This window comes from Neofelis nebulosa, chromosome 1 (genome assembly GCF_028018385.1).
Source record: "Neofelis nebulosa isolate mNeoNeb1 chromosome 1, mNeoNeb1.pri, whole genome shotgun sequence".
NCBI classification, from domain to species: domain Eukaryota; kingdom Metazoa; phylum Chordata; class Mammalia; order Carnivora; family Felidae; genus Neofelis; species Neofelis nebulosa.
This window is the reverse complement of record NC_080782.1, coordinates 61,243,669-61,269,771: the sequence shown is the minus strand read 5'-3', so window position 1 is coordinate 61,269,771 and position 26,103 is coordinate 61,243,669. Positions and strand designations below refer to the sequence as shown.

The 26,103-nt window shown below is 49.9% G+C and overlaps 1 protein-coding gene across 4 annotated transcripts in view; it reads right to left on the bottom strand.

Annotated features, from left to right (window-relative positions):
* KCNIP1 (potassium voltage-gated channel interacting protein 1) overlaps positions 1-26,103 on the bottom strand; it is a 345,009-nt gene that overhangs the window by 200,541 nt on the left and 118,365 nt on the right. Inside the window, exon 1 of one of the 4 annotated variants that reach the window (XM_058723301.1) lies at positions 12,772-12,940. The exons of 2 other annotated variants lie outside the window; for them this stretch is intronic. In XM_058723301.1, coding sequence (XP_058579284.1) covers positions 12,772-12,832 — 61 coding nt within the window. In that variant the 5' untranslated portion in view covers positions 12,833-12,940. Of the gene's footprint in view, positions 1-12,771; positions 12,941-26,103 lie in introns of those variants that run through there. One more of the 4 variants, XM_058723306.1, reaches the window with a different exon arrangement.

The following is a 26,103-nucleotide window of genomic DNA, read 5'->3' as shown; positions in this document are numbered from 1 at the left end:
TACCACCACTACCCCTATTACTACCACCATCATCCCACCAACAATACTACCACTACCACCACTATTTCGCCACCACCATTAGTGCCAATGTCACCATATTGTTATCACCATCATTACTAATACCACTTCTCATCACACTACCACCATCGTGCCCCCATCGCCACTGGCGCCATCCCATCACTGTTGTCCCTACCAGAATCATCACAATTACCACTAACATTATCATGCTCCAGCAACACCATGACCCGCCCGCACCACCATTAGTACTCTAATACAACTATCTCTAATACACTCTAATACACTGTTGCCAATATCTCTGGTATCGCCAACGTTACCCCTACGGTAACCATCAACACCCCTAATGCTATCTGCTACCACCTGTCACTACCATCATTGCTCCTGCCAACACAACCATCACCATCACATGCACCGTCCTTGCCACCGTCATCAAAAGTATTACTATACCTGTGATCACTATCATCACCTATGTACTAATACTCACCACTTACGCATTGCCTTACAGTTTATAAACACTTGCATTCACCTGATCTCATTTAATCCCCATGACAATCCAATGAGTTGATATCATGACTGCTGTTAATAGATGACAGACTGGACACGCAGAGAGGAGTCAAACAATTGGCTTCAACCACATAGCTTGTAAAGGGTAAGCTAGGACTAGCCTTTAGTTCTATTTCACCCAACATGCCATACCTTTTCTATGAACTCTGAGCTGTTATGAAATAACCTCCAATGTTCTATTTTTTTTTTACACTAAACCACTGTCTTTGATGTTCTGGATCCTGTGAATATGCTGAGGGGAGCCTCAAAGCTGTGCCCAGGCTTCTTTGCTACATTAATCCCAATTAGGGAATTCCAAGTCCTCATGCATCTCAGTATAATGTCAATTCAAGCCACCAAGTACCAATCATGTGCCCAGAACTGTGTTGGACTCCTTGGAGAAGCTCAGAAGGGCAGGAAGGAAGGTTCCAGCCTTTGAGGAAAGTGTACTCTTACTGAAGGGCCAGACCATGTTTACAGGGAGCGATTATAGAGCAATTCAAGGCAATCAATTGCTAAATCATGCAGGACAGTGAGTGCATTGGTGGGGGGGAAGAGGGAGCAGCTGTGGGCTGAAGTGATCACTGGGAGACTTCTGGGAAGACAGGGTGAGGATGAGAGGGGACAGCCCTGGTCCCCAATTACTTTGTCCTTTCCTCATCCTTCCTCTCGGCTACCTTTCAGGACTTTCCCCCGACCTTCCTGAATGTGGACACCTGACTCTGGTCGCTGGCTCCAATCTGTTCCCTCACCTACCTTTCTTTCTTTTTCTTTCTTTCTTTCTTTCTTTCTTTCTTTCTTTCTTTCTTTCTTTCTTTCTTTCTTTCTTTCTTTCTTTCTTTCTCTTTCTTTCTTTCTTTCTTTCTTTCTTTCTTTCTTTCTTTCTTTCTTTCTTTCTTTCTTTCAAAATGTTTTTTAACATTTTATTGTTGAGAGAGCCAGGAAGGGGCAGAGAGAGAGGGAGACACAGAATCTGAAGCAAGCTCCAGACTCTATGAGCTGTCAGCACAGCACACGACATGGGGCTCAAACTCACGAACCGTGAGATCACAACCTGAGCTGAAGTCGGACGCTTATCCAACTGAGCCACCCGGGTGCCCTGACTTCTCTCACATTTCTAATAACAACCTTTCTATTGACTTCCTCCAAGTCACAACAGTGCATCACTGCCATTTTTATTCCTTCTCTTTTCTTCTCATCTACTTCAATGATGTTGCTCATACCATTCCTTTTACCTAGAACTCTACTAACCTACATTCTTGCATGGGTCAAGCCCTTGCTCTTTAATCAATCTGAAATGCCATCTTTTTCAGTCATCCTCTCTGATTCTTCAGCCCTGTGCCTCTGGTAGAGATGGTCTCTCCCTCCCATGAACCCCCACAGGGTAACACAATCTGCAATGTGGTATAGGTAGACACTCAGATACAGTCTAGCTTAGTTGATTAACCAGGCAGGTACAGGTGTTGGAGTCAAATCAGCTGGGTTCAAATCCTGGCTTGGCCACTTTCAAGAGGTGAGACATTGGTGAGACATTGGACATTTCCCTATGCTCTCTGTTCTTCAGTTTCCTTATCTGTAAAGAGTCCAGTAATAATGCCGACTTCCTGGTGATGCTGTAAGGCCTAAATAAAACCAAGCCGCTAAAGTGTCTGGCACATAGTGGGAGCTCTATAGATTTGTTGTTAATATTATTATTACGGTCACCAGAGTGAAGCACCTTGAGGGCAAAGATAGTATCCTCCATAACTAATCTCCTTCTGGCAGCTTCTTTCCTCAGGGGGCAGATGGGAACCTGACTTAGCTCCTATACAGCTTATATGATGTGGACCAATGCACAGAGTGGTTGCTCTGGAAGGTCAGGAAGATCCAGGGATGGCGGGAGAGTAGCACAAGATGAGGGCAGATGTAATAGGCAACGGGAGGACTAAAGGGGACCCCTGAAAAAGTCAGGACAGGATTCTATACTCAGTCTTTACTCCAGGCCTTCCTACCCCTCCTTATAACACACTCTAGGGATGTATCTGCATTTGGAGACAGTCAGAGTTGGTGAGAATCCTGGCTCCTCCACCAGCCATCTGGGGGATGCTTGGCCAAGTCACTTCCTCCAAAGCCTCAGTTTCCTTATCTATCAAGTGGGGAGTTGAATGTTACTTCTCATAGCATGAGATTTCATGTGTTATATGGGGATAATCATAGTATTGGGTTATTGTAAGGATTAAATTAGTTTAATGTATCAAAAGAACTTAGAATAGTACTTGGCAAAAAGTGCTATATAAATCTCATTTCTTTTTCCTATTCTTTTTCTTATTATAAGAGCTTTAAATTGTATTTGTGTTGTTGTTATATTTGTCAATAACTTGCATGGTGCCTGGCACAAAGCAGGTCCTCAATGCAGATTGTTTTTTGTTTTTTTTGTTTGTTTTTTCTTTTTCCTGTCTGGTTCCAACTCCGATGCAGAAATACCAATAGGCACATTCAAGAGATGTCTACAGCACCAGCAAAGTAGAAGCATCAAAATTGTGAGCAAACATGTTTTGAAAATGTATTATCTTTTTTTTTAAATCATCGAAGTAGTCATCATGAAAAAAAGTCCAAATTTCATTCCATTTCCTTACACTTACTTTCCTGTTTCAGTTGTGAATTGTCTAAGTAGCAGTTGCTAGGGTCAGGGGCGGGGGATGGGAGTGTGGCAGATATAATCATTTTAGCCCTAGGACCTTTAGGGCTTGGAGTCCTAATCTAGCCCAGTGCTGGCAGGTGCAAAGGAGAAAGGAAAAGGAGTGAGCCCCCTGCTGTCCCCACTGGGTGAGCAGGGAAACCTCTGGAAGGGCCTCTGCTGAGTGTGCAGTTTGGCCATCTGGGAGAGTGGCACATGGGTGAGTGCCAGGGATGGAGGGAAAACGCGACCTCAGCCCCACACGGATGCCAGTGCACTGGCTTCCCCACAGCAGCTGGGTGCTGCACGGCCTCCAGAAGTCTCCCCCAGCTGCCAGCCCTCCTCTCTCTTGGGGCCCAGGGTGGGCATGGGTGAGGAGCTGACAGGGCCAATGGGGGAGGCTGGTGGCTGTCATGTTCAGTTCCCAGGGGCTCAGAAGCTAGAAGCAGTTGTTCAAGGCCTTCCTAGGCGTCAGAGGCCTGCTTGTGGCCTGGATGTGGCTTGGGTTGGAGGAGGAGACCATGTGGTGGGATGCCTTTGTCTCAGGCACACTTCAAATCCTTGCTCTTTAGTCACTAGACAATCATAGCAGCTCCATGAACCTCAGTTTCCCAATTTGCAGAGCGAGATGAACAACACAACCATCACAGAGCTACTGTAAAAGTGAAAGGAGATTAGGTATGCAGAAGGGTCTGGGACACGCAGGCCCTTAAAAAATCCAAATCTCTTCTCAAGCAATGCTGCCCTATCCCTCCAGTTTCTACCCCAAACAAGCCTAGTGACCCTGGATTAGTCCTGCTTAACTGTTTAGTGCAGAAAGCTTTCTACAACAGCCAGTAGGATTGCTTGTTTTCCAACAGAGAGGTCCTACTATGCCCCATGGAAAAGGCATTTAACTTCCATGCTTCAGGCTCTTCCTTTGTCTATCAGACTTCTACTAACTCTGCCATACCTGGCTTCAAATGCCACACAAACGCTTTGTAAGGAAACCTGGCTGCCAGCCTGCCCTACGATTCTGAACGTTATCAGTGAAATCCCTTGTGGAGAGAGGTCTTTGGTCCTGCGCTCTGTCCTGGCCCATGTCTGAGATGCAACTGGTTGAAGACTCAGAATCCCTCCTTGTCATACTGTCTGGTAACACAGAACTTGGAGGTACAGCTAAGGTGAGGGCTGGCAGAATCAAGATTCAGGATCTCACTTGGCTGGAATAACATTTCAAATTAGTAAATTAAAACTTAATGGGCATACGTAGCCCGGCACTTCTGTTTTATTTAAAAAAGAAAGAAAGAAAAGCTCAACGGAAACCATGTGAATCTGGGGAGATCTGACTTCAGAGCAACTTATGTGCAGACAAGCAGGGCTGGGGAGGCCTAGGGTTCAGGCCCCAGACTGGACACTCCAACTGCGTGACTGTGGGCAAACCGCTCACCTCTCTGGACTCCATTTTGTTATCTTAAGTGACACTTGAACCAGGAGCCTTCAAAGGCCCCTTCCAGCTTGATATGTAAACTTATAAATAAACACATAAAGATATATATATGTACTATAATCTGTGCTCTAGGTCGTGGGCACACGAGCCACCTGGCGATCTTAGCAAAATGCAGGTTACGATTCAGGACCTGAGGCTGAATTTCTAACAATCTCCCAGGTGGCATCAAGGCTACTGGTCTGAGGACCACACTGAGAACAGCACAGCTCCAGATGGTCATAACTCACCGCTACTGCGTTCGTGCTGTCCTTTGGCCACTGGGGTCTTACGTGCATTCTGCATTTAATCCTCATAACGACCCTGGAGGGAATTGCTATCAATATCCCAATTGTCTGGATGTAGAAAGGCAGATTCACAGAGTTGAAGGGCCTGCCTAAGGCCACATGGCTAACAATCTGCAGGGCCAGACTTTGTATCCAGGTTATGTATATGTCCATAATAGCCACACCACATGCATATGTGTAATACAGATTTAGGCCAACATGTGGCCAAGGGCAGAGAGGAATTAGTGAGAGAGCAGAAAGCAAACACACCAGCGAGGTCCTGTGTTTGTTTCCTCTGCAATGATGACCACTCATCAACTGGCTGACCCCTCTCTGCCTCTCTGGACCATGTGAAAACACTGACTGATTCTGGTCCCTGATTTGGAAGGTTTGGAAATCTAACATACTTGAAGACCGATGTGCTCGATCCTTCACTGACAGGCAATGATGGCTGCAACAAAGGGAAAAGAATGTAGTTCACATAAATGATTAGAGCAGAGGAGCGATGTTTAATCCTATTAATGAATTTGCTAATTGGCCTTATGCCCCCAATCATTTCATATTTAGGCTTTTGCAGTGTCAGATTAAATAGAAACGGATCCAGGGGTGGTTTGAGATGAGGCTAAAAGCATTTTGCTCAAGGCCTACAGATGGCTCGGTGGTGTGGTATGGCTAATGAGGGCTGTATCTGAATGCCTTCTCTCCACATTCCCCACTGGGGCTGCTCTTTCTTGAGACAAGGCCAGCAGGGAGGGGGAGGGTGTGGTGCCTAAGAGCTCACGCTCAAGGATCAGCCAGAACTGGGCACTGCTATCCAAGGGCCGTGTGACCCTGGGAAAGGAACTTCGCTTCTCAGAACCTCAGTTCCTCATCTGCAAAATGGGAACTGTAAAAGGGTCTGCCCTCCAGGGCTGGGAAGAGGTTAATAAAGTAACAGGGAAAAGGGCAGAGTAAGGTGCCTGGCAAAGAACAGTGGTCAACATCGGCTATTATTATTATTAACCTTGGCAGATGATCCACATTCTCCCATCTCACCACTGGGAAGTTTTCATCATCTAAAACTGCCAGCTTCCCTTAGGAGTTACCAGAGAAACTTCTCGGGATGCTAGGGACCAGGGTTGTGATGGCTCTGGGTCCCAGAGGGATGGAATCAGAGGCCACAGTTTGAAGGGACACAGATCACCAAGGAATGCTCAGTCATAGTGCAGAGAAAGCAACAGAGGAGGAAGGGACCTGCTCCAAGATGGATAAAGGCAGCAGCAAAGCCAGGACAACCCGAGTTGTTAAAATCATCGTATCGTATGTGAAGCACAATGCTCACTACCTCTTTGGCCCCATACGCATCCCTGTAAGGTAGATGCTGTCATTGTCCCCATTTTACAGAGGGGGAAACTGAGGCTCAGAAAGGCTCAGCTAAGGAGTCACAGAGCCAGAGTTTAAACCCAGGTCTTACTTTCACTCAGGGGTCCTAACCATTCTGCAACCCTGTTCCTAGCCCCCTGATTTGAGTGGAATGCAGTTCCCATTTCCCCCCACTGCCCCAGTGAGGATTCCTGCCTGGACTGGAATAATAAGAATTAATCCAAAGTTCTGCTCCCATGGCTAGTGTATGGGAAGCCAGCGATATCCCAGCGGATTACAGCTACTCCCCAAAGGTGACCCATTTAAAACACTCCCTAGAGGGAGGGGAAGCATTTAAAGATAAGTCAAGTTTGTCTGAAGGTCCCAAGACTCAGTCACAGTCTCTCTCTCCCTCCCTCCCTCCTTCCCTCCCTGCCTCCCTCCCGACCCGCCCCACCTTTCCCCCTCTCTCTCCTAAACACTGCTCATTCCTTGCCTGATGAATGGGAACATCAACTCCAGGGCCATTATGCAGAACTTTGCAGTGTTCCCCGCCACGAGCAGACCTGGATTTCTCATCTGTGCTGCCGCATTCTTGCACTACTTGGAGCCATCAAGAACACGCCCTGCTCCATCCATCCTTACCTCCACACAGCCAACATCCATCAGGTCTGGGCCCAATATCAGGCCTGACAGAAACGCTGGAATATTACTCATTCCTTTAGAGCTAGTCAGAGAGATAAATGTATAAACCCATAATCACGTAATGTTCATAATTGTAGCGTGCAGAAGCAGCAACAGCTGCAGAGGTAACAGGGGAGGGAGAGATGTGCTCTACCTCCAGGAGCCTGGGAGTGGGTGATATTGAATGAGGTCTTGAAGGATGTGTAGGAGTTTGCCAGGTGAATGGGGAGGTAGAGGTGAAAGGGTGAGTGGAAGCCAGAGTGGACCTCGGGCAGAGGTAATATCAGGGAAGCAATGCTTTAAGGATACTTCAGATGTTGCTTAGTGAATCAATAAATGGGCAAATACACAGGTTCTTGGTCTCACCCAGACAAGGTGAAAGTGAACTCAATATACAAGGGAGGTCATTCTGGATCAGTCCTTGCTTTAGATTTTTTTTTTTTTTAATCAATCAACAAAAGAGCGAAAGCTTAAGAGATACCTTCCCATCTTCTTGCCTTCCCCCAAAACACTACACACCTACTGATACCCAAAAAACTACAGGGCTTTTCTTGACTGAATTTATAATTTTTAGCTTTCTAAGAAGCACATGCTATGTTTATTATTATCTGTACCATGGCTTCCTGTCCCATGGACTCCTTCTAGTTTTCATGGGGGATAGCTTAGATCCAGGGTTGGGGTAGCATGACAATCAATGCTCTTCATCAAAGACAGTCTTTCACTATAGCCTTCCGAGGACTTCATTACTCATTCATTAATTTATGGATACATTCATTCATGCATGTACTCATATCTTCAATCATTCCCTCTGGCATTCATTTGATATTTCATTTGCTCCCTTTCATTCAGGTATTTACTTATTCCTCCATTCATTCAATCATTCATTCTTTCACTCACATGTCAACATATGCACTCACTGTTCATTTTCACATTTACTAAACATTCATTGAGCAAAGCCCTTCCAGGTATACAAAGAGGTCCAGACTGTGTCCCTTGCCAGGGACAAACCTCCTCATTTTAGGCAGTAGTCCCTCACTTCTATCTTTCAAACTTTCCATTTCCCTCTTTCTGTTCACCTTGATCTCCACTGAGTTTCTTCTGGGATTGAGATCCCAGAACTGTGCCTGGCACTGGGTGTGGGCTCCTCAAGCTTTTGTGACTCTCAGGAGCTGGGGAGTAGGAACACTGTTCTCAGCATCTCCTTGCTAAATGGTAAACAGATTCAGTACGTTTCATGGACAAAGCCAATTCAAAGCCAGCAGACCAAATAAGAGAATTCATTCAAGGCAAAGGGCTGGTAAGCGAAATTCCAGCCGGAAGCTAACTTTTCCTGCAGGGTCTGCAATTCTAGAAAATAACAGAGAGCGGCCGACCATTCCATTATTTATAATTTCCTCCAGAAAAGATGTATTGAGTACCTACTATGTGCAGGAAACCAGGCTGAGGACTTTGAGGAATGATTCAGACAAGTTCCCTGCAAGAAGCTCACACTCCGGAGTCAGGGGTTGGGCGGGGGGTTGGGGAGGTGTGGTTAACACCTCCATCCAGTGCCTACTTGAATGCATGACTTGAAAGTCATGAAAATACATACTTTAAACTATTTGGGAATGTAGATGAGAGAAATCACTGCCTCCCGGGGCCCAGGGAAGCCTTCTTGACTGTGGAAATAGCTGAGTGAGGTCTTGGGTTATGGGTGGAGTGGTAATTATTGGACCAGGAGATGGCGGAATGGTAACACAGAGTTAGAAGGGTAACACAGAGTTAAAAGGATGGACAAAGATGCAGAAGCAGGGGAGACCCAGCATAAACGCCTCCATAAATTAGTACGCCTCTCTTAGACATAAGGAAACTGGCATCTCCAAGGTGAAATGATTTGCCAAAGGTCCCCTGGTACAAGGGCTATGCGACAGCAGGGTTTCTGCGCCTCCACGCCTCGCTGCCTCTCCTTGGTCTCCCAGATCTTCTGGGTTGAGCATGCTGCCCGATTAAAAAACTACAAACCCAGCTTCATCAGGAACCCTCCGGTTCCACAAATTCTCCAAGGTGTTCACTGATCTAGGAATCGGGAAACCGATTCCATATTTGTCCCTAACTTGCCACGGGGACTTAGAAAAAGCATCTCATAGCTGTGGGCTTTAGCTTGCTCATCTAGTCAGTGAGCACTCTGGAGATCCCAAGCTCAGACCTTGCTGAGGGTTCTGAATGTTTTCTTCTGGCAGTGGAGGACTGATAACCCATTTGCTTACAGGCATACCTCCACTGAGATGGCCTTGGTCTAGTGATGTTCTGCCTAAATTCTCTTGCCCCCCACAGGCTCCGCAGCTGCACCTGCATCAGCCTTCTCTGGTCACCCCACACCCCAACCCTTCGCGCTTACTTGTTAAAGCCCAGAGCAGTGTCCCGAGCGGTGTCCTTGGTATAAGCACATGCAAAACTCCTGGAGCCAGAAATTCTACCTAGGACCGGGCTGCAGAAGCTGAATCCCCCAAAACAGGGTGGCCTTTCCTCATTCTTAATTAAAGAGAAACAAAGATCCCAAACAGAGAAAGAAAATGAATTTGAATGTTTTTAGTCAGTGACCCTGCTCTTAAACGAATTCAGAGTTCGGCTGCCTTCAGGAAGCTCTCCCTGAACACTCAGCTTGGGCTATGTGTGTCTCTCTCTCAGCACTAGTCACATGGGGTTTTGCCCTACTTAAAAAAATGTATACGTGCTACCAGATTATATTTTGGAAACACGCAGGGATTTGTTCAGCAAGCTATGTTGTTTTCAGGACCAGCCACGGAGCAGAGGTCAGTGGAGGCTCAGTACCAGGACCAGCCTCGGTGTATCTAAAGTTTTGGGTCCTAGTTATCTGGACAGTGCTGGAAGAGGGCTCCAGAAACAAGGTGGTAGGACTCCCAGAGGCACTGCCTACTTCCAGGATGGCCTCACTCGAGGCATTTGGAAGCCACAAACAGTTTAGAGCCATAAACTGAACAGAAGCTAAAATGTGCTGACCACTTACTACATAGCAGAGCTCGTGCTGAGCATTTGACTTGCATTATCCCTGAAATTCACACAACCCAACAGCTATTTTAAAGTGGTAACTACCACTACTGTCTCTGTTTTACACTTGAGGCAAACATGGCAAGTGAGTGGTAGGCCTGGATTTGACTCCAGCAGGAATTGAAAATCCCCACCATCCTCTTCTTACTGCCTCTAATTAGATCCGAGCCTGATGTCTCAGAGATCATAGTAGCAGTTCCAGCAAGAGCATCAGCAATAAAAACCTCCAAGTTTGAGAGCAGGATGGAACCTGAGGAGAAACTGAGGTCCCAAGGTGGGGGGAAGGGAACTGGCCAGGAAGTGATCCCTGACCACTAGCCTCCCCAGCCAGTTTCTAAGTCACTTCTCTCTGCAGGAAAGGTCTTCTGCTGATTAGCATTCCACAGAGGAAGATGGTAAGATAAGACTCTGCTCGGGGGGCACAGCTGGAGCCCTGGACAATTCAGCCAACGTGGTGGAACTCTGTGCAAGAGGGGCTGACCACTCAGGGCTGGGGCTTGCCATGGCAGCCTGCCCCACAGCCTTGACCCGCTGTGAGCTTCAAACAGGCGTTGTTGTGACAGTTAAATAAGAAGGTGCAGAAGAAGCGCCCAGAACTGTGCCAGGCACACAGTAAGGGCTCACCGAATGCTGGTGCCCCTCTTCTCTTTCTTAGGATCCTGGGAGAGAGCAAAGAGCTCTGGTCTCTGGGACTCCAATGGGAATTCACTGGGGTGACCTAGAATTTTGTGCAGGAGAAGGGAATGGTAGACAGTAATGTTTGAGCTTTTAATCTTTGCCTGACCCTGTGCAAGGAACTTCATATCCATCCTTCTTTTTTTTTTTTTTTTTTTTTTTTCTTCATGTTCTTACAAGTCTCCTTCGGGTCCCTGGTGGCTCAGCCAACACTGTATATGTAGCATGGTCCTCCCTCCCTGTACTTCCCACACACCCAGTTTCCTGCCTGGATGTAGTATTGTCACCCATGTTATGGATGAGAAAACTGAGGCTAAGAGGGGTGAGGCTGGCCTGAGATCTCAGAAGGAGGCGCTGATGAAGCTGGGATGCACACCCAGACCCCACTGGACTCCAGAGCTCAAGATCTTTCTGTGACACCTAGCTGCCTCCCAGAAGTGCCACAGTCATTGAAAATATTTTAAAACAAACCCCTGGGTTTCTTGTACCCACAGTCCCCTGGCCTCTGGGGCCTCACAGTGGTCAGACAGATGATGGGGGTTTGGTGCTGAATTGTGTTCCCACACAAGTGGTATCTGAGGATCTGTGAGAAACAGGGCTCTGAATGTCAAGGTCCTGGACCAAGGCTTGCAGACCTGTCCTGCCCAAGACTGGTAAAAAGGCAACCAGACCCTTCCCTGCCAAAAGGACGTGTAACTCACGTGGCCTTAGACTCGTGTTCTAACATGTAAACACCAATCCAGCTTCATCACCTAAGATCTACCTCCGGAGATCTCCTGCTCAGTGCTCAACCAGCCCAATGTCTCTGGGAGCTAGGCCAGATGCCTGGACCCCTTGAAGGCAGGTTACGCATGAGGAACTCTGAGACACAGACCTGCCTAACGAGTCAGGGGAGACCAACCAAGTCCTAAGAGCAGATCATTGAGCACCCTGGGGTCCAGCCTTACCTTAATACAATTCGAATCACTAACCAGCATTAAGGATTGGGAGCTATGACCCCCACCTACAGCCAGAACCTGAGCTCCAATGGTAGAACTTGAAGGTTTAAGTGTCAGTTTACTTGAAACCCTTCTGCCACTCACAACAGGATTTGAGCATTAAACGAAAGAACACAAAACCCATCATTTTCTTGCTTCCTAACTGCATCCTGTCCTAACTGCATCCTGTCTCTTCATTCCAACAACCAACTTTTTAACTGCTGGATAGGAGGCCTGCGCAGTCTCCCGTGATGCAAGATATGTTTGCCCCAACTTCACATGGACCCATTTGACTCCTGTCCCACCGGCGGGGGAGACTGGGCATGTCTCAGCTGGGGAAAGGCAGCTATGGAACAGGGTCCAGGAAGGAGAGACTGCAGGGACTCACAGTTTCTAATCCCTGACATAAGCTCACTGCTCCATCACACCTCATCGGCGCCTTCAGCACCCTGGTGGTTCCCAGAGCATGACAGCACCCTTGCGTGACACCCTGGCTCCTAATGACTCCCCCAGCCACCAGGACATGAGCCCTGGGAGTTTCACCACCTGGCAGCAGCTGATTCCTTTTGGCTTGCAGAGGTTTATTGGGGTGGGCACACAGAGCACTGTCTCCCGGATGAGGGAGTCCTAGGTCTGCACCAGCACTACTACCAGGAGGAGTGTGTGCATGTGTGAGCACCCCTGCTGGGTGCCCACAGTTGCACAATCGCCAGCAGTCATGGGAACGGGAAGGGCTTCCCAACATTCCAACCAGACAATCCAGTCACCTCCCACCTGTGAATCTGACTCTTCCTTCTGTTCCCAGAGATTTCCAGGAGGAGTGTCCTGGCACCCAGCGCCCTACAGGGTATCTCCCCCGCCCCTGGGGCCAGTGCCCACTCTGGCTCCTTGTGCGTGTTCAGGATATTCACACCAAACCTCCCGCCAGGTTTCTGACTCCTTCGGATACAAGAACCTGCCCTCGCTCGTGATGGAGAGGAGGGTCCAGGCCAAGGAAGGCAGGCGGCACACCCCAGCTCAGCACGGAGCACCCCCAAACCCAGCCAGGGGAACAAAAGGAAGAAGGAGGTGGCTTACCTTTAGAAGGTCGCCTTTGTTTGGTTTGCAGAGACGAGAAGGTGCCCATGACGGCCCCCATGGCAGCGAAGACTTGTGTGCGACTTGGGACCCCTTGCCCGGCCCCTCCCCTCCCCTGCAAAGAAATCAGTGTGGCTCCTCTACTCTGAATTGGAGGAGGGAAAAAAAAAAAAAAAAAAAAAAAAAAAAAAAAGCACCCGGCAGCTCGCCTGCAGCTTGGTATTCAGCGAGCGTGGGGCTGGGGCGCTGGGAGCCTTTTCTTTCCTTCTTCAGCCCCGCACATGCACTGACTCACAGGGCCAGCGGCTCCCCGCGAGCCTTCGGAACCGGGCCGGGCCGCTTCGCGCGCCACCGGCCGAGGACGCTGACCCGCAGCCTGCTCGGTGCCGGACACGGGGCGGCGCGCCCGCCGGCCAAGGCTCCCGAGCCAGCGGCGCGTGCGGTGCGGGAGCCGCGCTCGCCCGCCCCTGCTGCCGCACGCTCCGCTCCCCTCCCGGCGCTCGGGCTGGCTCTCGGGGGGCCGGGTACCAATCATGAATGAACAGAGCCAGGGACCGCGCGGAGCGGAGACGCGCGCCCGCCCGCCTGCCCGCGCTCCGGGCGAGTCTGAGGCGCGCGGAGTGGCCGGCGGGTAACCCCGGAGGGGCGGGGCGGGGGGCCGGGCCCACGAGGGGTGTCCGCTGCCCGCGCTCCGGGCGAGTCTGAGGCGCGCGGAGTGGCCGGCGGGTAACCCCGGAGGGGCGGGGCGGGGGGCCGGGCCCACGAGGGGTGTCCGCTGCCCGCGCCTCTGCCCACCGCCCTGCGCGCCCGCACCTGCAGGGCCGTGCGCCCCTCCGGGGCTGCGCCCCTGGGCGCACAGACCGAGGTAGGCACCTGGCTGATGGGTGGGGTTCAGGGGGCGGCCGCAGATTGCTCCCCGAGAGAACGTGTGCCTGTGTGTGTGTGTGTGTGTGTGTGTGTGTGTGTGCGCGCGCGCGCGCGTGTGTGTGTGTTCCTGCGTGTGATCCGCTATTTCATTTGACTTCAAGGGAAATCTTATTTAACCCACCACCTGAATTCGCGGGATGGGGAGAAACTCTGCCTCACCCAGGGAGAGATGTAAAACATACATCCAATTGGGTTGTCATGGGAGGAAGGGACCCTCCCGCTCCTGGCCAGGGCCACCCTCTACTGATGGAAAATTGGGGGAGAGGGGCAGAGGAGCCCCTGTGGGCCTTGCCTTTTCTTTTTCGTTTCTCCCCTCTTTCTGTCCCTCCTTCATCTTTCTACCTCCTCCTGCGTCCCCCTCCCCCAATAATTTCTTAGCCATCAGCTACAGGGCAGGCTGAGAGTTAGTGCTGTGGGGGTAAAGGCTGAATTTAAGAAACAGTCTCCCTGCTGTGAGTTTTCCCTCCAGACCATGCAGAACCCCAACGGCTATCTGTGTCTCATGCAAAAGGGCAAAGTGTGGGTTCACTCTTGTGGGTTCTCCTCAGCTCTCTGTGGTGCTGAAATGCAGTCTGCTCCCTGGAAGCCTGAGGAGGAGGCACCCTCGTTCCATGCAGGAGCCGCCTCAGTTTCCACTACACACTATGCTTGCACATCACAGGGTCCTGCAACACATGGCCTCACCAAAACACACATACTTACACAAAACTATGGGCACAGTCCCACAAGTCCCACTTTGACATTACTGTGTTATACTCACAGACACACTCAGCCCATAATACACTCAGGTGCATCCTCAGGACCCCACACAAGATCCAGACACACGACCACAGAGGCACAGAGACGTGCACACAGCAATGCAAAATGGCATCACGATTACCCACATTTATGCAGGCTCAAAGCTGCACAGGCATATAGTCATACCTCAAGGATAGAGGGCGCCTCAGGAGCTATTTCCTGTCATTCCAGCCCATTAGCTGCCCCTTCAGGGACAAAGGTGGCCTGAGTCTTGGCCAGGGACCCTGAGTAATTTCCTTTACCTATTCAGCGCTTAATTCTTTCTCAGATCCAAACACATGCCATATTCTGTGCAACAGGGAAGGTGTACTTAATAACATCTGTCCCTGTAATTTGCAGTCCCCTGTGCTGTGTATAACACACACCACCCCATGCCCCGTGAAGTTAGACAGGTCATGTCTAATCATTACTGTAGCGAGAAACTGAGGTTTACCAAGGGTAAAGGATTTGCCTGAAGTGACTTAGCCAGAATATGGGATTAGAACTTGGAGTACAGGGCTCTGTCACCACCTCTTGTTGGCAGGTGGGGACGCTGGGGGCCCCTGAGCTGGGGAGATCTCTTCTGGGTCCCACCAGATTCAAAGCTTCAGCTCTTGTAAGTGCCAGGGTTTATCTGTCTATGTCCATGAGGCCTAGAGTTCTGGCTGATGAATAAGATTGGTAGAGGCTGGCCTCCTGCCTCCTGCCTGTGCTCCCTGCTGGAGAAGAAGGGTGGGGGTGGGGGTGGGGTTGAAGCCACGGGTCAGGAGAGGACCCATCAAGATGGCCAGGACTCAAGGAACAGAGGAGAGACCTCTGCCAGGGAGAGGGTGGTGGAGCCTTCTAGTGCCCCTGGACCCTCAGGCACCTGCTCATCTCTACACTACCTGCAGATGAGAACCAGCACTTGAGAGTTTACAGAAGACTAGGATGCTACTCTTGCATTTCTTCTTCTTCCCTGTGACTGTATGAAGAGGCAGAGTGGAGATGAATTGCTCCATTTTACAGATCAGAGATAGTAAAGTATCCCTGGAGGAGTTTCCGACTGGCTGCCTCTGAGCCGTGAGAATAAAGTCAAGCCACCAAGATAAAGTCCAAACTGAGGAGCATGCATTATGAGGCCCTTTTGTGATCTGACTTCATCTCCCAATCACCTTGCTCTCTGGTGCTCCCTGTGGGGCCCCAGCCACACAGAACCTCACTGGTGCCCTCTAGGGTTGTGTTTCAGGGCCTTTGCACTTGCCGTTCCTGCTGCCTAGGATGTCACTCACCCCTTTCACCCCTCACATCCTGGACCATCTAATTCAAGTATCATTTGCTCCAGGAATACCTTTCTGGCCCTGAACTGGTGCTTGCCTCAGGGGTTCCTGCGGCACTCGGGCCTTTGTGCCCATCAGAAAACTCATTTCCTTGGTTCTCATTGTGCCTTTCCTGTCTGTGTCTCCCTCTGCACGGAGAGTACCTTGGGAGCAGGGACCACTACTGATTTAGCTCCTCACTGTCTACTTAACCCCTCATTTCTAACAGGGGTGTAGTCAATCTGTGCTGAGTGAATGAATGAATGAATGAATGAATTTTCTTTGCTCAGCGAACCAATTATTAAGTAAGAACTGGTGATTACCAGATCGTCCTAGCTCTTCAAAGGAAGAAGCACACTCCTCTAAGTAAAGATTCATTTATTCAACAAATATTTATTCATTCATATGTCAACCATGTACCAGATATTTACACGCACAATAGCTCACTTATTCCTGGTGATGCCCTGTGTGGTAGGCATTATCTATAGATAAATGGACACACACATGCATTGTATGATGTGGCAGACATTGCCCGGGAAAGGCTCACAAAGAATGCGTCTAGGGAGGAATGCACGTCAAGTGTGAGGGAGAAGAGAGAGAAGACAGCAGACCTGCTCCTGCCTCTTGGAGATTCGCCACAGAGAGCAGAGTACCGTGTGGGCAGTTTGTCCTGCTGTCCCCAACATGTACTCACCGAGGCCATCTTGCCAGCCCTGTCCAGCTGGGGCTTCACTGGCTGTGGCTCCTTCTACTCTTGAAGGTGACCTGATTCATGCCCTATGTCCAGGTCTTACCCCTCCCTCATCCATGCTCTTATGGGCTGAATGTCTGTGTCTCCTCAAAATGCATATGTTGAAGCCCTAACCCTGAGTGTGGCTGTATTTGGAGATGGGGCCTAATTAAGGCTAAATGAGGTCACAAGGGTGGGGTCTTGATCCTAGGGGATTAGTGTCCATAATGTCTTATAAGAACAGACATCAGAGAGTTCCCCCAACCCCTGCACACATGACTAAGGAAAGGCCTTGTGAGCACACGGGGAGCAGAAGGCAGCCATCTGTAACCCAAAGGGAGAGCTCTCACCAGACACCCACCCTGCTGGCACCTTGATCTTGGACTTCCAGTCTCCAGAACTGTGAAAAGATACATTTCTGTTGTTTAAGCCTCCCAGTCTGTGCCATTGTGTAATAGCAGCCCGAGCTGAGTAATACACACCCACGGCGCCTGTCCATGCCCTCAGAAAGCTCTGGAGGCAAGGCCTTCCCTTTCCTCTGACATAAGCACCCGTGTAGCACTCCTTAGGGTATTCCTGGAAGGCTGTTCAGGGAAGAAGGGGTGAAATGGTCAGAGACCTGCAGGTCCCATGTTCCCTCCCCCTACTGTCATGTGCTCACTCACCCCTGTTTCATTCCATCCTTGCTGGCTGGGAAATTCAATAAGTTCCCACCACCCGTGGAAGCAGCAGTGTCAGATTAAGAACGTGGATCTGGTGGTGCTGCTAGATCGGGGTTCAAGTCTTGATTTTGCTGCTTTTTAACTGTGTGACCTGGAGCCTGAGGAGTACCTTCTCTGCACCCTACTTTCACCTTCTGTGGATTACATTAGTACCTACCTTATAGTGCTGCTGTGAGGGCTTGGAGGTGATGTAAGGCCCTTGATAGGTGCCCAGCACACAGTGTGGCCAGTTACGGAGGGCGGACTGCCACTGTCACTGTTGCTGTGGGCCAGGTATCGTGCTGGGTTAGAGGGGTATAGAAATGAGTCAGCCACAGCCCTTCCCCTTGGCTTCCATCTTTGCTCTTCATCTGTTTCATAGGAAGTCTATTCTCAGGGTCCCCATCTGGTATTAAAAGACTCAGATTAGTTAAGGAAGGGAATGTGGTTGGCACCTGATTATGTGCAATTCAGCACTATGCTAGCTGCTGTCTTGTACCATTTCCCAAATGTTCTGCATGCATAAGTCTGGCCTCCTCAAATAGATCCTGAGTTTTTAGAAAGCAAAGCAGGCACCCCTCTACCCTGCCCCCATCCACCATGGCTCGACCAGACCCAGGACATCCCAAGTGTTCTGCAAACACTCACGCTGAGATCAGCGGGATAGGGGAAAGGGCACCATCATTTAGCCCTGGGATCAAGTCCCACTTCTCTTACCAAATGTACCTCTGGGCCTGGGCTACTTCTCTCTGAAACACGAACAAAGTCCTTTCAAGGGTGGTGTGAGGATTGGGTCAGATAAAGTAAAGGGAAAATACTTTGTTCCCTTGCAAAGCAGTCACAAATGTCCTTTATTATTATTTGCTCTGGGCCTTATTTAATTATTCATTCAATCAACAAATACTTATTAAGCATGATCCACCTGCTAGGAACCATTCTATATAATGAACAAAAAGAGGCCTTCAGGGAGTTGGCAGGCTAGGACCAAAGGCTATCAGATCCTCTTACCATTACAAACTGTGACCAGACTGGTGGGGAGGAGGGGACAGATGAGTTTGGGATGAGGTGGGGTTGGGGGGGGGGATGCTCAAAGCCAGTAGGATGAACCTTTTGCAAACTACAAAGTTATGTCACAACTGAGTATAGAACCTCAGAAGACAGGGAGTTAGATACAGCTTTCAAGTCAAGAAGATCAGGTTACAAATGCTGGGTTTGTTGGGTGACCTCAAGCAAGTTATTTGACCTGGGAGAGCTTCAGTTTCAGCAATCTGCAAGCAGAATAATTCCACCAGCCTCAGTTGCAGGGTGAGGCTGAAAGTGATCATGATTACAAACGTGCCTGGCAGGGGGCCTCTCGCCTAGAACAGTCCTGGCTCAGAAAATGCTAACTCCATTCCTCAGTTTCCCCTTCTGGTCTTTTTTGTAAACAACTTCTTCACCCCCTTCCCAGGAGGAAGAAAAGATCTTGGAATAGGACCTGGGCTGGGGAATTGTCTCTCTGAGGCCACATCCTTAATGCATCGACAATGACCTTATCTGTCAAGGTTGAGTGTGACCTTTCAGGGAGCAAAACTCATTCTTGGAAGCCAGGTCACAGGCTCTGTCTTTGATGTCCTGATGGCTGCACTGCCCCAAGGGTTCCCCCTTCATGCTCCAGTGCTGGAACAGTCTCTCTACCAGGGGCTGAAATGAGTTCAGACAGAGTGCAGCCACCCACGCAGCCCAGACACTGGCAGCAAAGCACTTCCAAGTTACCCAGATCCAACGAGGGGGGAGGACATTCCAGAGCATGTTGGCTTTCAATTATCTAAAGCAACATACATAATGTGTCCTGAGAAGTCATGGGTGCCCTCCTTAGGCCAGGCGCAAGGTAAGTACTTCGTGAAATTGATCAGAAGGCTTTCTGCGGGTGTATGGAAGGCTGGGTAGAAGGAGGAAGGGTGGAGAGGGAGGTAGATTTAAATATGTTCAAATAAACATTTAAATATCCAATGAAACCTGTGAACCTTCTCCCCCAAAGTAGCCATGCATGGGTACACACACACTCACACCTTGCATAAAATTTTATGGAGTTTACAACTCTCCCACATGAAGCACATCCGTGGACGCCTAGTTAAGAAACTCCGTACTACAGGGGGAAAGATTCTAAGGGATTTTATACAGTCATTTCTTAGCTGTCTGACTTAAACTTTTCTGAACTTCAGTGTCAACATCTGTAAAATGGGTGTAAATAATTGCACCTATTTCTTAGGGCTGTTGTAAGGATTAAATGAGTGCTGGTCTTTGTTAACCTCCTCACTAAACTGCATTCACTCACTCACTTGTTCATTCAGTCACAAGTTAGTGAGGGCCTCCTGTTCCATCACACCCTGAGCTGATCTCTGGGGCTGCAGAAGTTTATGCTCACTTGCTTGGGGGACTCACAGTCTAAGAGGGCAAAGGGCAGATAAGCAACTCACGATAACACCCCAGACTTCACCAAGAATGAGTGGGAATGACTACTCTAGCTCTGCTGCTGAGAAAAACAGCCTATGACTCTGGCCAGGATGGCTCCCACCAAAAGTCCTGGGAGAAGCAAGTGTTTGGACTCAGCAAGGTCAGGGGCCTAGATCAGGCTATGAGGGCACAGATCAGGGTGGAAGCAGGGTGGAGAAAGGCACAGGGCTGGAGGTAGTGGAGGGTAGAGTCAGGGGCAGAGTAGGACTGAGATGGGGCGGGGCGGCCCTGGACAGTTGCCATGGCCAGAGTTGTGTGACACTGAAATGGCTGGGGCAATGAGGACAGAAATCAGGGCAGAATTTCTAAAGTGCGTGCAGAATATGGATCCATAATCTCCTTGGGTAAATGTGCAGGAGATTGTCATGTTCACTGCCCTCCTTTAGTCTCCTTAGATTATATAACCATTGCCTTAACAATGGTAGCCACTGTCCGTGGAGTTTTTACTATGTGCCGGTTTGTTCCTGGTCCCATTACTCATTTCAGTAAGCTAGGTATCCTCATTATCCCCCATTTTATAGAGGATGCAGCCAAAGCACAGAGAGGTTAAGTGACCTGCCCAAAGTCACACAGCAAGAAGTGGTAGAGCTGGCTTTGAACTTAGATGATCTGACTCCAGATCCACACTCCCTTTCTGGCTCCAAGCCCTCCTGCTCTACTGTAACTTATTTTTTCTACCACTGTTTCTCTGGGAGGCTACAATTCACTGGGGACTCACAGGTATGGTCTGACTTCTTAGAGCCAAGGGAGGTCCCGTGGGTCCTGGCCCTCTGGCCGGTGCTTGTGGTGGTTGCAGCTTCCATCCAAACCCTCACTGCCTGGGGGCTACAGCCATACCCACCTGCCTATGGGAATGCAGAAAAGCACACAGGGTCTGTTTTCCCTCTGTGGCTTCGACATACTGAAGACCCCAGAGGAAATGAGCAGGGGAGGAGGGAAGGAGCAGCAGCCATGCTGTGTGATGATTAGTAATAATGCCAGCGATGAGCGCCTCTGGCCCTACACGGCCCACTGAACCTGTCAGCGCTGGCTCCCAGCTTCCCAGCTAGGCGGCTGCGGCCACAATTGGAGCCTGAGGAAGAAAAGAAAAAAAAAAAAAAAAACCCAGGAGCAGGGAGAGAGGGAGGAAGGAAGCGGGGAGAAAAGTCATGGTCGCCTCCATGCTGAGGACTGACTCTGGGACAGAGCTGCAGAAAGGAGGCAACATAAAACTACAAGATAATAGTGGAAGTTTCTTCTGTTGTTTCCTGTGACCACAGACCCTGCCCCACACTTGAGACCTGTGGCACTCACTGCCTGGGGCAATATGACACAGAAACAATGGAGCCACCTTCTTAGATTTTGACTTACAAAGGCTCTGGTCTGATAGAAGGCCTAGAAGAATGGGGCTTGGAGATTGGGTTTGTCCTTGACCCACCTCAGGCAAAGCACCATTCAGCAATGAAGCCCCCAGACTCCAGTGGAATCTGGGGGCCAGGGAGGCCCTTCCCCTTTCCCAAGTGGAGTCTGGGAGAGTGGACAAAACCCCAAGTGGCCCTCCCAGCCCTGCCCGTCCTCTGTGCAGCACAGTGTCCACTCCACTAGTCTGTGTGACTTTGCTGTGACAAGGATCCTGATTTGTTTCTCCTAGCTGAGCCTGGCAAGGAAAGGAATCTTTCCCCCACACTCAACAGAGGCATGGCCCACCATGCCCCAAAGAGTGGGCAAACCTTAGGTGCAGGCCAGGGGCCCCAGCTATGACCTGGATGGCAGAGGGACCACAGAATGCTCAGGAACCAGGACGTCTCAGAGGCCACCTGCCTGGAAAGGCTACAGAGCAGAGGCCGAGTATACCCCACCACTCAAGGCTTCATAAGCCCCCAGAAGAATATTCGGGCAATGCCGAGGAGACAGGAGTATTGTGAGTTTCTTGAGATTTCATTTCTGGCCCCAAGAAGAGTGGGGCTTTGGAATAGAAATTAGGTTCGGCACTTTAAGAAATAAGCCAAGTAGCACTTGAGGTGCACCAGGGGAAGTCGCCTGAAATCCTTAGCTACCCATAAAACAGTGCTCAAAATACCTCTGTCTCTGCTCTCTTCTCCATTTTAGGCATTAGCAAATTGGAGGTCAGAGAGGTGAAGTGATTTGCCCGTGGCCACAAAACTGGAGATAGCTGGAGAGTCAGAGTTTGAACCCAGTTCTGTCTGTCTTCAAAGCCCATGCTATTACCCATGAAGGAAAGGAGGGGAGGGAAGAGAAAGAAGTGGGGGGAGGGGGAAGCAGAGCAGTGTCAGGAAGAACAGGAGGGGTGAGGGGCTGCTCTCCACTCACGGTCCTCCCTGAGGATGCCCTGGGTCGGAAGAGAGGGGCTGCAAGGAAGCTTTGTTTTGGCTTAGAGGACCACGATGGGTCATGGGTCATGTGCACTGACACTGGCACCCAGGTGGCCTGGCTTGCAGCTGGCAGGGTGGAGGGAAGGGTAATGCAGTACCTCCAAAAGCAGGAACACCATCCCTCCTCCCGAACGCCCCTAGGAGCCCCCTTCTTGAGAGGACGCACTGGCCTCCTCCTCCACTCCCTCTATATAGAGGCTCCCTTCCCGGGAGGCTGCAAGGCATTTCTTTAACCACAGTGGCACTTCAAGATGGCTTCTGTGTCTGTTGTTCCTTCTTGCCCTGGCTGGCCCCTAGTGAGCGAGGGGATTGGGAGCTCTAGCAGGTGCTTGGGGGAGCTAATTGACAGTCCAGGGCTCTCTTTCCCTGAGCTGGCATTTGCATGCTGCATTAGTATTCTTGCCCACAGCTCAGGGCTGTTCTGGATGGAGGATGCTATGCAGATGAGCATCAAGCCTGGTGTGTGATGGGGACCTGATGCAGTTTGCTAGGAATCAAGGCTACGGAGGAAGAGGAGGCCGAGGGAGGCTGCAGAAGAGACCGGGGCTCTTCTCCTGGTTCCCACATTGCCCGTCCCTGAAATCTGTCATCTGTGAAGTATGAGCTCCCAACCAGTCCCTGCAATGATTTGACAGCACTGCTGAGACCTTGCTCTGCCCCACCTGTGCTGGGGTGGTAGCAGAGATGCAGAGACAGGTGAGGTGGGCTCGGTCCTGGCCCTTAAGAAGCTCCTGTCTTGTGGGGACACAGTGATGTACAGAGTCCATCTGAGGACTAGGGCATAGGCCTATAGCAATCAGCTGAGAAGCCACACCAGCTCCGAGAAGAGAAGTCTAACTCAACCTACAGGAAGAAGACTGGGGGGACGGGGCAGTCAAGCAAGCCTTTTCAAAACAGGAGATGCTAGAACTGGGTCTTAAAAGACAAATACGAATTTAGCAGCCACACATCACTGTAAACACATGACTTGGTTCAGGGACCATCTCCTAAGCAGCTCCATGAGAGCCACAGTCTATTTTGCTCCCATGGGAGTGTCTCACTGGCCAGGGCAGCAATGCACCATTGGTCCCATTTATGGGGACCTATAGTTGGATGGACTTTGGAGAATGCTGGCCCAGGCACCACGTGTCCCCATGTGACAGATGATTAAAGTGAGCAACTGAGTCATCCCGAAACATCTTTAGGGATGGGAGCTTCCTGGCTTCTGTATGCAACCTGCTTTGGGGTTTTATTGTGCCCAGAGCTAGGAAGTGACTTCTAATGTCTTACCGGTCTGCTAAACTGAAGGACACTTACTCTTTATATTCCAGAAAGCAGGGAGTGGAATGCCTTGTTCAGGAGCCCTTTGTGCAAACTACCAGAGCCACACAAAGCTCTGATCACCCCAAGCCAAGCCCTCAGGTAGGAGGGGAAGCTCAGTTAGGTGGGAGATACAGCTATTTTCTACAGTGGAAACTGAATGACTGGGGAAGGGGGTGGCTAAGGGACTTGGGCTGTATCCCAGGCTCTAAATCTGGATGTGCCCTCATCTCAAAAACTCTGATTCTCTCCAGAGTTGTACCCTCTTCTAGGGTTATGTTACTCAAAGTTAAAAAGGACCTCATATGCCACTTTACCGATGGCCAGGGGAGGGAAAGAGATTTGCTCAGGGAAATGTATGGAGGGAACAATAGAATTGGGACTAGAACTCCAGGCTCTGGAAAGGGTCTTACATATTTTAAAGTACCAAAAGTTGTCCTCAGAACCAGATTCAAATTTGCTCTTGACTCTCTAAGAGGCATGACATTATGGGCATAGGAAATGTGCCCAAAATGGACCTCACTCCTCTTTACTGAAATTCCCTCCAGATGAAGTGATATCAAATAAAGTTTATAGCACAAATCTCTGGAGGAAGTTGGTACTGACCTGGAATTCAAACTAAAGTTTAAATGAGATGTTATATTATAAGCCAGATTTGCTGGCAATTAGGAAGCTTAGCAATGAAGAAGTAAGGGCACTGGAGATTTGAACTGTATGGAGGGGTGGGGGACCAGGAGAGTAGTCTGGGCCTATAGTAATCAGGGAGGTGATATGTGTGTGTTTAAATAACAGTGTGAGTCCTGGTGGAGAACCTCTACACGAAGTAACTTTTTTTTTCTTTACCTATGGCTCAAATGCAGTCTTGTGTGGTGTATCCAGCCAGCCAGCCATCTACCATTAATAAATATTCACTAGCCATCTGCAGTACCTATCCCCGTTGTAGGTATGGGGATCCACCAGTGACTAAGATGGACATTTTTCCTGCTCTCTGTAGCTTCCATTCTCGTAGAAGAGTGGTCAGGACACAGTGAACAGCAGTTAAGCAAACAAATAAGGTCATGTCTGCTGATGGTTGGCACTGTAAGGACACCAGGAAGGTCCCTGTGGGAGGGATGAAGGGGTCAACCTGAGACAGAAGGCCTCACTGAGAAAGAGGGTTGCTTCTGAAACGTGATTGACAGGCAGGAGTTACTCACGCCTAAGTTTTAGGGTGAGAGAACATGAGGTGAAGGCCCGAGGCCCCGTGGAGGGAGTTTGCTGGGAGCACAGAGAGAAGGGCAGTGGGGTTAGGCCGTGCAGAACAATGGAGGAGGTTCTAGGGAGGCCAGCTCGCACAAGGTCTGTTGTCCTTGGCACAGTTTGGATTTATGCTAAGGCAAGGAGAGGCCGTAGCAGAATATTTTTTTCACTTTTTATTTAAAAAAAAAAAAAGTGTAGACTCACAAGAAACTGAAAAAATAGTACAGAAAGGTACCCTGTCCCCTTCATCTGGTGTCCCCCCCACCCGCCCCCGCCTCGTGTTAGCTTCTTACATAACTATGGTGTAATATCAAAGTCAAGAGACGGACGTTGAATCCAGAGACCTTGTTCAGATCGCCCCAGGGTTACACGTGCTCATCTGTGTGTGTGTGTGTTCCTGGGCCATTCTATCCCAAGTGTAGACTGCTGTAACTACCACCACAGTCAGGATGGATACCAAACTACTCCATCTCCACAAAACAACTTCCTTGTGCTCCCGCTTTATCGTCACCCCATCCCCCTGCACCCCGTCACCATGAGAGAATGTTAAGCAGGGAGCCAGAGAGGGAAGATGTGGACCTGTCCGCTGGGGCAGGGACATAGCCTATGCATCTTCAGAGGCCCCGGAGGCCTCTCAACTGTGAACACAGATTGTTTGGGCTGGCTTTACTTCGCAGCTGAACAGCAAGAACAGAAAGACTAAGCAACTCACACAGAGTCACATGGTACAGCTCATGGCTCACTGGATGTCTCCTAATTTAGATGATTCTGACAACTCTCTGCCGAGCTTGGTGTGCTGGTCACTAGGGGATCGTGGGTTGCGGAGAAGAGAGGCCCGGCCCAAGGCCACCACTGCAAGGCCTCATCCCTCAGTCTCTTGTACTTCCCTACCCCCTCTGTCACCCACTTCAAACAGTCCCAGTGAGGAATTGATTAGAAGACACTTGCAAAGTGCCAAGCATAAGGGAAAATCCCTTCTGCAGTCAGCATGCCAACATTGACCCTAAAGTGTTTGAGAGAAACAGCGGTGCTTCCTCGGGCCTCCCCTCCAGCTTCAGTGGGGAGGGTGGACATGGGTCCCCTGGGAGATGGGTGACCAGCCCTCCGATCCTGTAGCTCAGCCCCTTCCTCCAGATGCCTGGCTTACGAGTGTCAGCTCGTGCCCCCTGCATGTGGCAGATGGCCCAGGCCATCCATGCTCCTGTTGCTCTGGGTGGGACCCAGTGGCCAAGTTCACTTCCTGAGGCTACACGTTCTGCCCCACCCTCCAGTGTAGCTCCCAGCAGTAACATAGGAGGGGCCTTCACTGCACCCAAGCTCTCCATCTATTTCTCAAGTGGTCCGGGGAAAAGAGTGGGATTGATGGGAACAACAATTGATGGGACCAACTCCAAAGCCAACAACCCAGGCCCCCTTGGTCACTCAGTCAGTTAAGTGTCTGACTCTTGATCTCAGCTCAGGTCTTGATCTCAGGGTCAAGTTCAACCCTGCAT